The sequence below is a fragment of the Phyllostomus hastatus genome, unplaced genomic scaffold (genome assembly GCF_019186645.2).
Source record: "Phyllostomus hastatus isolate PE091 unplaced genomic scaffold, TTU_PhHast_1.1 phas_scaffold_501, whole genome shotgun sequence".
Classification (NCBI taxonomy): domain Eukaryota; kingdom Metazoa; phylum Chordata; class Mammalia; order Chiroptera; family Phyllostomidae; genus Phyllostomus; species Phyllostomus hastatus.
This window is the reverse complement of record NW_025334033.1, coordinates 370911-384758: the sequence shown is the minus strand read 5'-3', so window position 1 is coordinate 384758 and position 13848 is coordinate 370911. Positions and strand designations below refer to the sequence as shown.

At 39.4% G+C, this 13848-nt stretch overlaps 2 protein-coding genes across 5 annotated transcripts in view; one reads left to right on the top strand and one right to left on the bottom strand.

The window, feature by feature from the left end:
• Positions 1-4299, top strand: part of RPGRIP1 (RPGR interacting protein 1) — a 65222-nt gene extending 60923 nt beyond the window's left edge. For 3 of the 4 annotated variants that reach the window (XM_045822378.1, XM_045822376.1, XM_045822377.1), the window contains exons 23-25: positions 449-533; positions 1653-1783; positions 4007-4299. In XM_045822378.1, coding sequence (XP_045678334.1) covers positions 449-533; positions 1653-1783; positions 4007-4122 — 332 coding nt within the window. In that variant the 3' untranslated portion in view covers positions 4123-4299. Of the gene's footprint in view, positions 1-448; positions 534-1652; positions 1784-2449; positions 2536-4006 lie in introns of all 4 variants that reach the window. The other variant, XR_006783760.1, reaches the window with a different exon arrangement.
• A 61-nt stretch (positions 4300-4360) lies between these two features.
• The window catches only part of SUPT16H (SPT16 homolog, facilitates chromatin remodeling subunit), a 45288-nt gene continuing 35800 nt past the window's right edge, over positions 4361-13848 (bottom strand). The window contains exons 23-26 of the mRNA XM_045822380.1: positions 7334-7463; positions 6516-6645; positions 6300-6377; positions 4361-5672 (exon numbers count right to left, since the gene is read on the bottom strand). Coding sequence (XP_045678336.1) covers positions 5527-5672; positions 6300-6377; positions 6516-6645; positions 7334-7463 — 484 coding nt within the window. The 3' untranslated portion in view covers positions 4361-5526. The remainder of the gene's footprint in view (positions 5673-6299; positions 6378-6515; positions 6646-7333; positions 7464-13848) is intronic.

Genomic DNA, 13848 nt, shown 5'->3' with positions numbered 1-13848 from the left:
GGGAGGAATGGATGTTCAGACAAGCACCTTAAGTTGAACTGCTGCAAAACCCAGATCTCTAGGTGGTTTAAAGAAAATGTCTCCCAGAATAATTCTGCCAGTGAGGTGGTGGGGGCACATCTGTCTTGGTTTTCAATGCAGATTGTATGGCTTCTTTATATCAAAGGTTGACAAACTATTTCTTAAAAGGACAGATAGTAAACACTTTAGGCTTTGTAGGCCAAACTGTCTCTGTCACAACTATTCAACTCTATCATTGCAGTTAGAAAGCAGCCACAGATAATATATAAATAAATAGGCATGGCTGTGTTCAATGAAACTGCATTTATGAAAATGGGTGGCCCTAGTTTTCCAACTTTTGTTTTACATATATTAATTATGAAAGTCTTAGTGCCTAAATAGCAAAAGTGTGCGATTCTTTGCTTTTTTTCCTCTTACACTAACACAGTGATAGATCTGGACCCAGTGGAGCAAAAAGGCCGAAGGCAGTTTCTGTTTGCCATGCTGAATAGAAAAGGTCCTCAGCAAGGACGGTGAGCATTTACTTTCCACTTTGAAAGGAGATATTCTCGTGGGAATCCAAGTGTTTGCTTGGTTTTGTGCTGATACTGAATATTTTAAACAACTTTTTATGTTAATTTGCTCTTAGTGAATTTCTCATCTACTTGAGTCTAATTTGTGTTTGTGGCTAACTATTTGATGAAGTATAAAATCTCATAGGTTTAGTTCATTTCTTTCCTGTACCAGAGCCTAAGTACTTTTTTTTAAATTTAAAGATTTTTATTTATTTATATTTAGAGAGGGGAAGAGGGAGAAAGAAAGGGAGAGAAACATCAATGTGTGGTTGCCTCTCACGTGGCCCCACTGGAGACATGGCTGGCAACCCAGGCATGTGCCCTGACTGGGAATTGAACCTGCGACCTTTTGGTGAGCAGCCCACGCTCAATCCACTGAGCTATGCCAGCCAGGGTTAAGTACTTTTTTTTGAGGCAGCAATTTACTTAAACACTGACAGTGTACTATATGGAGTGGACAAACTGCTTCAGCATTTTAAGATAATTTGATTCATTTCTCACAAACACAGAACCATTGCCAGCTTATCAAATATTATGCATTTATAATATTAATTTTGTATTTTGGTTTTAAATATTATTTCTTTACAGGAAATATTTTGGTATAACTGAAGGAAATTCTAGGTCTACTATAAATTTTAGGAAGTCAGTTGTCATTATTCCTGTAATCTGAAGAGGCCTCCTTTGAGAGATTGCAACTGAAACACATGGGATATACTTATACCTAAAAAATTATTCATTGCTTAGCTAAAATTTGAAGTTAAAATTTAAGTAAGCATCTGTTTTGGGTTTCTTCCACCTTCCCTCCTTCCTTCCTTCCTTTCCAAAATCTGGCAAACCTGCCTCCTTTCCATGTGTGTGTCTTGAGTCTTACAGTCCCTTCTTCTCAAGCCAGTTGTTACTTTAAATTAGACCAAGTCCTCCCTCTTTGCTGTGGTATTTTGTAAAATGCAGGCAAAGAAAAAATGATTCAAGGAAGACATTGTCTAAGTTTTTATTACTTTTAGCTTTACTTTTCTTTAGGCCTAAAGGTATCAGCTGTGCTAAGTTAAATGTAATTTCTGTTCCCCTGCTCCTTAGTTTAAAGTTTACAGTGGTAAGTGATCCTATGGATGACGAGAAGAAAGAATGTCAAGAAGTAGGATATGCATATCTGGAACTGTGGCAGATCATGGAATCAGGAAGAGACAGTCTAGAGCAAGAGCTAGACAGTGAGTAATACATTTTTTGTGTGTTCCTCAGTTCCATTTATTTCTAAGGAAATCATCCTAATGAATACTTCTCATGTTTTTCTTCCATCCTATTTCCATCTACTACAGTGTTTCTATACATTTGATCACCACATGCTTCTCAAATGTTTTTAAGACTGTTTGCTATAAGACCAACATGTTTTAAAAATATTTGCATTTGAATGCCTTTAGGTGGGCCTGCTCTGTCCAGTCCTCACTGCTCCATTACCTTATACACCTGGTACTTCACACACTTACCTTAGCTGCTAGGCTGTAGGAGGCATGCATTTAAGACTATCCACTAGATCAGTGATTTTCAAACTGCCAGTCATTAACCCTTTAGTGGATAGTTTAATTAAATTAAGTCAGTCAGAATTTGAAGGGAAAAAAAACAAACCCAAATATCAAAGTACATTAAATATTCTGTGAAACTTATGTACATGCTTGAGACATAAAATTATTACTAATTATACTGAATATCAAGGGCAACTCTTCTTAGTCTAAGGGCTACAAAGTTCAAGCTTTCACCAATACACAAGATTCTTCATTAAATCTCCCTAGTTAACTGTGATATTGGGCCAGTTACCTACCCACTCTGTGCCTGTTTCCTCAACTATGAGAATAATAGTGGCTCCTGTCTCAAAACAGGTGCCATGAGGATTAAGGGACCACTTCAGTGAGGGGTTAAGGAAAGAAAAAATGAAGTGCTTATGAACATGCTTGGCACATGGCAGGTCTGTTAGTTTTCCAACTCTTACTCCCAATTTCTATTCCTGTCCCCATTTCCTAAATGTGCCATGCTCTTCCTGGTCTCCATGCCCTTTGTACACAAGGGAAATATTCTTAAGCCTTCCCTAGTGACCTCACAATCCCTAGAGCCAATGAATGCTGCTCAATTTTCCTTTTAATCAAAAGAAAATTTTATAGTAATTTCCTTGTTATGGCTTCCCTTCCCTTCAGGCTTCCACTCTTCTAGCTCTGCAACTAGATTTTCTTATCCCTTCAAAACTCAGCTACTTGAAATGCTTGTCAACTTGTCAGTCCACAATACTATTTTGGTATCTCCTATGTTCTTCAATTAAGATTAAGTTTCCATCCAAACATTTTGGACTCCGTTCTTACCAATTTACCTTACTGCCAAATCCAATTGGCTTTCTAGTCATCCTACTTGAAATTTCGCATTCTTTAAACTCTTCTCCCTTGGTTTTTAGAACATTTTAATGGTTCCTATCACTCCCTGGAGATATTGCCCTTGCAGGGTCTTCCTGGGTTTGTACATTCGATTCCCCTGGGTCAAGTCTTGGCTTTTTATTCTCCATATACCCTTTTCCTAGGTGTTCGTATCCACTCTCAGGATTTTAATTTCAACCTAGAAATGATCTCGATACTACGTTTGTAGACCAGGTTTTTAATACAATTTAGACTTAACAGCAAGTAGTCACTACTTAAAATGCCCTTAGGACTTCCCCACCCCCCACTACAACCCTGTCCCTTAATGTTCCCTCTTACCCACCATTCACCTTGTTACCCTAACTCTAATTAAAATGTCATTGATTCCAACCTTCCCCTCACTCCCCAACATTCAATCACAAAATTCTATATGTTACCTCTTTAAATATTCTGAATCCATCCCTACCTCACTACCGTTATACTTCAGACCCCTTAATTCTCTCCTGAATTACCACAACAGCATCCTAACTACCCTTCCTGATCTATTTGTGCTCTTTTGAATATACTACCCAAATAATGGAGCCATTTTTCTAGAACTGAAAATAAAACTCATTACTAATACCTTCAGTTAAAACCAAATTCCTTGGAAGATAAACCAGACCCTTTATAATCTGGCCCTTGCTTATCTGCGTAGCTTCATTGATGTCACTACTTGCAATTTTCAACTTGCCATATTCTCATGTCTTGGCACGTTTAAAATCTTTCACATTTTAAAGACTGTTCAGGGGTTTTCTCTACAAAGCCTTTTCAAATCCCTCCATTCTGGGTTACGTGCTGCTTCTGAGTTCCCAAAGCACCTTGAGTTTTCATCACAGCACTTACCATACTGTAATAACTATGTTTTCCTCTGTCTTCCACTAGACTGAGTCCCCCTAAAAAATGAAGTAAACTCTTAAGTGTTCCTAGCATGTAACATGTGACTTTCATTGAATGATGGTGCGGCCTGCCTGACAGTTCTTTTTCCTTTCCCAACAGTTGTTAGTCCTGCAGACCAGGCTACCCCAATAGGAAGTCTGAAGGTGTCCCTTCAAGCTGCTGCTGCATTCCATGCTATTTATGAAGAGATGACTGCAGATCTGTTTTCGCAATAGAATGAGTGCTATTCCATTCTAAATTCTGTGAGGGAACCACAGTAAAGAGTCTCTTATAAAGTAACTTGTTATACCATGAATTTGGTTTACTGTGATCTCTCAATCTAATCATGAAAGCTTAGATATGCAAGTTTGTTTTTGTGACACTAGATGAATAAAGGCATTATCTTCTAATGCCTTAGCAGGAACTACAAAAGAACTGTCACAAAAGTTTAATTTACAAAAACAAAACAACAACAACAAAAAAAACCACAGTTTATTTATCTTTTAGTTTTTCCAAAATTGAAAATATCAAGTCCTACTGCTAAGGAGAAAAAAACAAACAAACAAACAAACAAAATCTGAGTCCCCTCCTCCCTCCTCTCTTAAAGTCACAGAACACAGAATGAACTGCAGCGGAACAGGTGGATGCAGAGAACCAGGAGGGGGAGGATGGCAAGATAAACTCCCCAAATACTTAAAAAGCTGTTCAACAGAAACTGTGATAAATACAGGACAATGCAAGAAAATAAAATAAGAAGCAGCAGTGAAGAGAGGTCATGTTGTGGGTGTGGCCTCCCTTCTTTTTTTTCTTTTCTCATTAGGGTGTTCTAGGCCCAAGGCATGACTCTTGCCCCTTCCAGATCTGCATGTTGACTCTTTGGAGCCTCCTTCTATATTTTACTAGAAGCAGTATACACCATCTTACTCAGGTATATCAGAAAACAAAAAATAATTTTGTTTCTACCAATGTACCATGTGGGAATTTGAAAGGAGGATGAAATCAATCCAGAAGTGTCACTGCTTCTTATGTCTTCCAAGGCAGCAGAAATACCCCAGAATCTGCATGTGACAAGAAAGCAGGAAAACCCAGAGGTACCACCTGACCTCCCTCACTAACTCAAGTTGATGGTTTATCACAATCATTAGCAAATTCTAAGAACCTGCTCTTGAGTACTGAAAAGATGGAACTTAAAGAGATGTGAGGAAGGTCATAGCAGTATCGTAGGATGGAGGATGGAATCTGCTGGTCAAGAACCATGGTACAATTAGTTAAGAGTCACCTTGTACCAACATCTTGGAAATATAGCTTTGAGACATCAAGGAATAAGATGTCAGAAGCCACTGATGTCCTGACAGAAGGTGACAGGAAGAGAGAGGAATGAAATGGTATTTATTAACAGCGGAAGCCTCTGCCCTTCTTCAAGAACATCTCCTGCCTTGCCAGCTGGATGGGGCCATTGGCACGTGTCCTGGTGGGCCTGGAATTCCCCGAGTAAATTGGTCCACACAAATGGCCCCTAAACCCATAAACACAAATGGCAAAACTTCAAAAGAAAATAAAGGAAAAATACAGTTTCTGTCATGTAAAATTTTCAGGGATTGGCTGGAGGAAGAATGGAACTGAGGGCCAAAGTTCAGAAGTTACTTCCTCTTTTTCTTGGGGGGTGCAGAGCTGTGTCTGGAACCACGGTTAGAGCCACGGCCTGAACTATGCACAGATGCCTTCCTCTTCCGGCTCATACTTCGACTCTGTTCTTCTTCTTCCTCATAACGACTTTCACGGTCCGCTAAACAGAAGAGGTATTCCTAGTTAGATATGTTAGCTTTAGGTAGCTAAATGCTACTAGATAGCATGGAATAGAACACGGTTTGGAGTCAGACCAAGGTTTTAATCTTTACTTAGTCACTCACCAGTTGTGTGACCTTGGGTGAGTACTTAACATTTCCGAGCCTTGTTTTTTTTTTTTTTTTATAAAATGGAAAATCGTTTTAGGATTAAATAAGGTAATCTATGCAAAGTACTTATTTTAATGCTTAGAATACAGTAGACAGTATTTCCTTTCATCCTTACCTTATATTTGGCATTTGGTTTCTGAGTAATTAAACTAGTGCTATAAAAACTTTCCTAACTTTGAAGAGGCCTAGAAAGTTAGACTATTATAGGACTTCGATTTAGAAACTGAGTGGCCTAATTCTGGAGCCTTATAAGACTTGTGGCAATCATGGCGATGGGCCCACTGGGGGCTTGAGGAGATTAAAAAAGCATTCAATTAGGCAGTCATGCCTCTTGGACAATATACATACATTCCAGACCTTGTTTTTTCTGATGGGTAAGGACTAAAATGTTAGAAATTTGTGCCTCAAAAATTTAAAATGAATGAATGAATGAATGAATGAGTAAATAAATAATTTACCTTTTCGGGCTTCTTCCTCTAGTTCATCCCAATCCTTTCCACTCTCTTCTTCACTGCCCAATGATTCCTTGGAATAGTCTGGAATAAAATTTATTAAGCATTAGTCACTAGACTAAAATGGAATGAAATGATAGAATACTTCCCTTCTAAAAAAGTAGTTTCTAGAAATGACATTAGATTAGGAAGCCATGGAAACTTTTCTCTGTGAAGACGAACCTGATTCTTCAGCTTCTGATGAATAATCTTCATCACTGTCCTCTTCTTCTTCTTCATAGTCATCCTCTGAAGGATTAAAAGTCTCATCTTCGATTTCAGACTCTGAATCCCCTTCCTCAGCATCACTACCCTGGTGAATTAGAAAAATAATATTATTTCCTGTTTTATCAGATACCCTAAATATCTAATTCATAATTAGTATTTTTTTTTTTAAGATTTTACTTATTTACTTTTAGAGAAAGGGGAAGGGAGAGAAACATCAATGTGCAAAAGATACATGGATTGACTGTCTACTCTCACCCCCAATTGGGAACCCAGCCAGCAACCCAGGAATGTGCCCCTGGGAATTGAACTCGCAACCTCTTGGTTCACAGGCCCGCAACTCAAATCTACTGAGCCACACCAGCCGGGGCTAATTCATAATTAATATTTCTTAGAGATTCACTTCATTCTTCATAGCCCAGGAATATTAACTGCAGGGATACTCTTAGTAATAATGCATTACACAGAGGTGGGAGGAACATTTTTTGGAAAACAATATTCATAAAATTTTCTTAAGGATTTTTCTCCAAATACTAAGAAATTCACTGAAAGAACAGTTTTTGTAATTTCAAGGAAATCTTGTCAATGGCTACTGATACCCAATTAATTTATCATTTACATGTAAATCTAATTTGGATAAACAATAATACCAAGATGTGTTCAGAGATTTTCCCACTTGTTCTGGTCCCTTAGGTATTACTTATATGGCATTATTCTAACTGCCCAAATAATAATGGGCAACTATACAGCAGAAGAGAAACCCCACACTCACGCACCTCACCCTCAGGTTCCAGGAAAGACCAGCCACCTTGTTCGAAGAAGCCCTCAGGGTCATCAACAATAGTCTTCATGATTTTAGTCCAGTTGAGGGACTGTACGCCTTCTGTGTACTTTATGTCACAAGAACTGGGAGTAATGACATTACAAAGTCAAAATCAATCCTCTATATTTTCTGAGAAGGATCAGTGTCAAACTGGTAGTTAGATCTCTGAAGAGCAAATAACCTTGTCTTAAATGTATGGGAACAGGTATTCTTTGCACTGTGCCACCAGACTATGCCCCAGAAAGCTGATATTTGGACTCCCAGAGCACTAGACCCCACATCAAAGCAGCATTCCAACTGAAGCAAGCTCTGTCTCTCAAGTAAGTAAGTCTGAGTTCATCTCCCTCTTTTCCATTTTCTTCAGGGAGGAAGAACCCAACTAGAACCTGGTAAGCTACTGGAGTTGAGAGAGAGACAGGAGGGTTTGGGGAAGCTGACAGCTAGAATTTGTGGGACAGAGTACTAGAGTTCAGAGTGATAGGGAAAGCTCTGGAGATTTGCTGAGGGATTCCCTCAATTCTATAGCTGAGGAGTGATGTACACAAGCATGAGAGGAAACTAATCAGAACTAGGCAAAGAAGCACTGGAAAGCAGTAGGCCATACAATTCCCAGATCTCACACAGAGGTGGAGAGAAGATGGAGGAATAGGTGGACGCACCGTACCTCCTCGCACAACCAAGATTAGAACAACAATAAAATACAGTCAGCATAACACCCAGAACCGACAGGGGATTCATTTGAATGGAAGTCAGACAGCCAAGAAGTTGAAGTAGACCCGTACATCCAGACTGGTAGGAGACAAGGAGCCGAGCGGGCGCGGGGCTGGCGCGGGTCGGCAGCGCACGGAGGTCGGGGGAAATTTGGCGCGAAATCAGCGCGACAGCCATCGGGGCGCAGGAACGCAGCGGTGGACCCTGAGTATGCAAGCTGCGGCTGCCGGACCCAGTGGGGCAGCGATTGTGGACCAGGGCAGAGCTCGCAGCCCAGGAGCCCCGGGAAAGGTCTGGGCCCAGGAGAATTGAACTGCTGCCATTGATTCCCTCCTGCCCCCGCCCCCACATATAACGTCACAATCTAGCGACTGGGGCGCCCAGCCCCGGTGAACACCTAAGGCTCCGCCCCCCACCTTAACAAGAGCGACCAGTCCGAAAAAGGAGAGAGACAGGGAAAGACATAAGACGTGTGCAACAGAGCAGATCAGTCCCCCAGGACTCATCCTTTTGAGCGACCAAGAAATAGCCAATCTATCAGATGCACAGTTCAAAACGCTGGTGATTAGAAAGCTCACGGAATTGGTTGATTTTGGGTGCAATTTAGATGAAAGGATGCAGGTTACCATAAAAGAGATGCAGGAAGATACGCGGAGGAGAGCCAATAGAGAAAGGAAGGAATCTGAGTCTCAAAACAATACAGTGGACCAGAAGGAAGATAGAATCAACCAAGCAGGAAAGCATGATGAAATAAGAATTAAAAAAAATCGAGGAGAGCCTTGGGAACATCCAGGACACCTTTAAACGTTCCAACATTCGAATTATAGGGGGTACCAGAAGGGGAGGAGCAACAAGTGGAAAAGTTATTTGAACAAATAATAAAGGAGAACTTCCCCAATCTGGCAAAGGAAACAGTCTTCCAAGAAATCCAAGAAGCTCAGAGATCCCCAAAGAAGTTGGACCCAAGAAGAAACACACCAAGGCACATCATAATTACATTAGCCAAGGTAAAAACGAAGGAGAGAATCCTAGAAGCAGCAAGAGATAAGGGGACAGTAACCTACAAAGGAGTTCCCATCAGACTGTCAGCTGATTTCTCCAAAGAGACCTTACAGGCAAGAAGGGGCTGGAAAGAAATATTCCAAGTCATGAAAGACAAGGACCTACATCTCAGATTGCTCTATCCAGCAAAGCTGTCGTTTAGAATGGAAGGGAAGATAAAGTGCTTTTCAGATAAGGTCAAATTAAAGGAGTTCATCATCACCAAGCCTTTATTTTATGAAATGCTAAAGGGACTTATCTAAGAAAAGAAGATAAAGAAAAAGACATGTATAGTAAAAGGACAGCAAACTCACAATTATTAACAATTACACCTAAAGCAAAACCAAAAGAAACTAAGTAAACAACTAGAACAGGAACAGAACCACAGAAATGGAGGGCACATGGAGGGCTAGCAACAGGGGGGGGTGGGAGGAGGGGAGGGGGGAAAGGTATAGAGAATAAGTAGCATAGAATGTAGGTTGAAAATAGATAGGGGGAGGGCAAGAATAGTACGGGAAAGGTAGAAGCTAAAGAACTCATAAGAATTGCACATGGAAGTGAACTAAAGGGGGGGGAACGTGGGTGGGAGAGGGGGGTACAGGGTGGAGGGGAGGGAAGGGGGGAAAGGGACAAATGTAATAGCATAATCAATAAATTAAAAAAAAAAAAAAAAAAGAGGTGGAGAAAATTCTTGCTCCCATCAGCTTCAGTGCAAAGACCTCAGAACACACCGGGAACCCAGTCAAGTCCTCACAAGACATGTTACCTCAGCGATGGGACCAATTAGCCCCAGACTCAAGGCTGTTCTGGTCTAGCAATCATGATATTTGAGAACAACTCTTGAAAGAGCAAATGGAATCCAAGTAACAACTGTACCTTAGAATAGAGTGTAAAAAAAAATTGAAATAACAAAATTTAGCACCCCAAAACATAGTCACAATGTCTGGCAACCAATCACAAAGTACCAGGCATAAAAAGGAGCAGGAGAAAATCCAACTAACAAAAACAGATCCAAAAAGCACAAAGATGATGGATGAAGTAGCAAATAAAGATGTTAAAAAGCAATTATAAATATATTCCATATGTTCAAGAAAGAAGAGGGAAATTGAAGATAAGTTAAAAATGTGTGTACTTACTCTCTGAAAAAAAAAAAAAAAAAAGAGGGGGGACTGAAGAAAGCAAAAATATTTGAGCCAGAACATTTCCAAATATGATGAAAACAATAAAGCCCACAGACCTAAAAAGCCCAATGCACACCAAGCAGAGTAATCATAAAGAAAACCACGCAAAAAAAAACCCCCTACTCATCAAACTGCTGAAAATCAATGACAAAGAAAATCTTAAAGCTGCCTGAGAAAAAAAGACAGAAGGACAAAGAATGACAGCAAGTATCTCCTCAGAAATCCCGAAAGCTGAAAGACAAGAAGCAACATTTTAAATATTCAAAGAAAAGACGGCCAACTTAGAATTCTGTATCCAGTTGAAAATACCTTCGGAATGAAAGCAAAATACTTTCAAGAAATAAGCTGAGGCAATTTGCACAGAAAACCTAGGCCTCAAATGCTAAAGGTTTATGAGGCAAAGGAAAATTATAGAAGGCTACGGATAGAAGGTTGGAACTACACAATGGAATGGAGGCCACCAGGAATGATAAGTATGAGTCACACAAAAGACTCACCCTTATTTTGTAAATTACAAGATAACTGTTTTAAAGCTAAAACAATGACAACAAATTGTGGCATTCATAGAACATTAGATGTATAATGTATGACAATAGTGGAAATGACAGAAGAAAGGAAACAAGCATAAGAACTTTCCAACAGCAGTGATGTATTATTTGAAAGCAGATTGTAATAAGACATATATGTAAACCTAGAACAAATATTATAAAAGTAAAACAAAGAGGTGTAGTTAATCACCAACTATGAAGATAATACAGTCATAAAATGAATCCAAAACAAATCATAAAGAGGAGAAAAGCAACATAACACAGACAAGAAAACAAATAGCAAAATGGTAGATTTAAACCCACCCATATTGATAATTACATTAAATATAAACATTTTCAGAATGGATTTAAAAAAGTGAGACCCAAATGTATGCTCTCTACAAGTAAGCCACTTTGATATAAAGTAATGTAAGTTAAAAGTAAAAGGACAGAAAAAAGACAGGCCATGCTAACCAAAGCTAGAAGTCTATAGTAATATCACACCAAGCTGGTTGCAAAATAAGGAATATTTCTAGGATAAGGAAGGACATTTCATAATGATAAAAACGATCAATAAAATCCACACTCCTCTAGTCAGACTGACCAATACAAAAAGAAAACAAACGATCAATACTAGGAATGAAAGGGGACATCATTACAGATTATACAGATACTAAATTTGGTAAACTCAGATTACTAACAGACCAACAATGAAAGACACAATTCTAAAATTTATATGGAACAGCTAAAATAGTAATAGCCAACTTTGAAATGAACAAAACTGGAGGACTGCCTACTTAATTTCAACACCCACCTGTAAAGCTACAATAAACAAGCCAGTAATGGTATCAGTATAAGGACACACACACATCAGAGGAACAGAATACAGTTCAGAAATAGACCCTCTCCTACATGGTCATTTTTAAAAATATTTTGGACAAGGATGTCAAGGTAATTCAATGGGTAAGGGATAATTTCAACAATTCACACTGAAATTGGAGAGATATGTTCCATATGTTCACACACACAAAGTAATAAATGCTTATACCACATTAAAATATTAACGTGGATCACAAACCTAAATATAAGGTCTAAACCTATAAAACTCTAGAAGAAAACATAGAAAAAATTTTTATGGTCTTAGGTTAGGAAAATGTATTAGATAAGATTTAAAGGCACAGTTACAATAAAAAAGTTGACAACATTTCATGAAAATTTTACACTTTTAGTTTTTACAAGATACGTAAGAAAATGAAAAGGCAAAGAAACTACTGGAAGAAAATATATGCAAAATCTGTATTTGATGAAGGACTTCTATCCAGCCTAAAGAATTCTTCCAACTCAAGATGATGTACATGCTTCGCCTCCATGTACAACTATAGCAAAAATTACAACTAGACTACAAAACAAATTAACACCCAGATTCATCAGAAAACTGAGCTGTATGGAAGTCCAACAGCCAAGGATTTAGAGAGCCACATTCAAGACAGGTAGGAGGGGCAGAGATGCAGAGGCGTGGAGAGGCGGCGCAATGGGTGGTGGATAAAAACTGGGAGAAATACCTTGGGAGCAAGAGATCCAAGCCCTAGCCCAGACCACACAGCCCAGGATTACAGTGCCAGGAAGATAAATCCCCATAACTTCTGGCTATAAAAAACAGTTGAGGTTGGGGCAGAAGAAACTGCCAGATTTTCAGGAGATTCCTCTTAAAGGGCCCACACAGATTTAGAACTTATACAGACTCTCTCTCTCTGAGATTTGGCACTAGGGCAACAGCTGGAAGGGCACGAGCAGCATATGGGGGAGAAAGTAAAATGACTGGCAAGTAGGTAAGTGCCACGAGAACTTCCTCTAAGGCAATCTTCAGAGGTGAGGAAGTGGCACTGTCTCCTCTCTGAGCCCTCCTCTACATAGATCCACAAAGTGGTGAAATGGGAAATTACCTAAGGCTCCGCCCCACACAATTTACAGGTGCCTTTTCTACAATAGGCCACACTACTAAAGATGGAGTCAAAGCAGCTGTACCTAACACAGGAAAAAACAGGAAGGCTGCCAAATTAAGGAGACAAAGAAATATGTCCCAAATTCAAGAACAGAACAAAATTCCAGGAAAAGAACGAAATGAAATGGAGATAAGCAGAGTTCAAAACACTGGTTATCAGGATGCTCCAGGAACTCATTGGGTACTGCAATAGCATAAAAGGACCTGGGCAGAAATGAAGGTTGCAGTAAGTAAAATAAAAATCTACAAGGAACCAACAATAGAGGGGATGAAGCCAAGATTCAAATCAACAATTTGGAACATAAGGAAGAAAAAAGCATTAAATGAGAACAGCATGAAGAAAAAGAATTTAAAATACTGAGAACAGAATAAGCAGCTTCTGGGACATCTACAAACGTACCAACATCAGAATCATAGGTGTGCCAGAAGCAGCTCCTTCTTGGGAGGGAGGGAGGGAGGGAGGGAGGGAGGGAGGGAGGGAGGGAGGGAGGGAGGCTTCCCTAATTTGGTAAAGGAAATAGACACACAAGCCCAGGAAGCACAGAGTATCCCAAACAAGCCCGTTCTAAGGCACATCATAATTAATATGCTAAAGGTTAAAGATAAAGAGAGAATCTTTTTTTTTTTTAAATATTTTATTTATTTATTTTTAGAGAGGGAAGGGAGGGAGATAGAGAGAGAGAAACATCAATGTTCGGTTGCTGGGGGTTATGGCCTGCAACCCAGGAATGTACCCTGGCTGGGAATCAAAGAGAGAATCTTAAAAGCATCAAGAAAAAAGCAGAGAGTTACCTACAAAGGAGTTCCCCTAAGGCCTTCAGCTGATTTCTCAAAAGATACTTTGCAGACTAGAAGGAACAGACAAGCAGCATTCAAAGTGATGAAAAACAAGGTCCTATAACTTAGATTACTCTATCCAGCAAAGCTATCATTTAGAAAGGAAGGGCAGATAAAGTGCTTCCCAGGCAAGGTAAAACTAAAGGAGTTTATCATCACCAAGCCATTA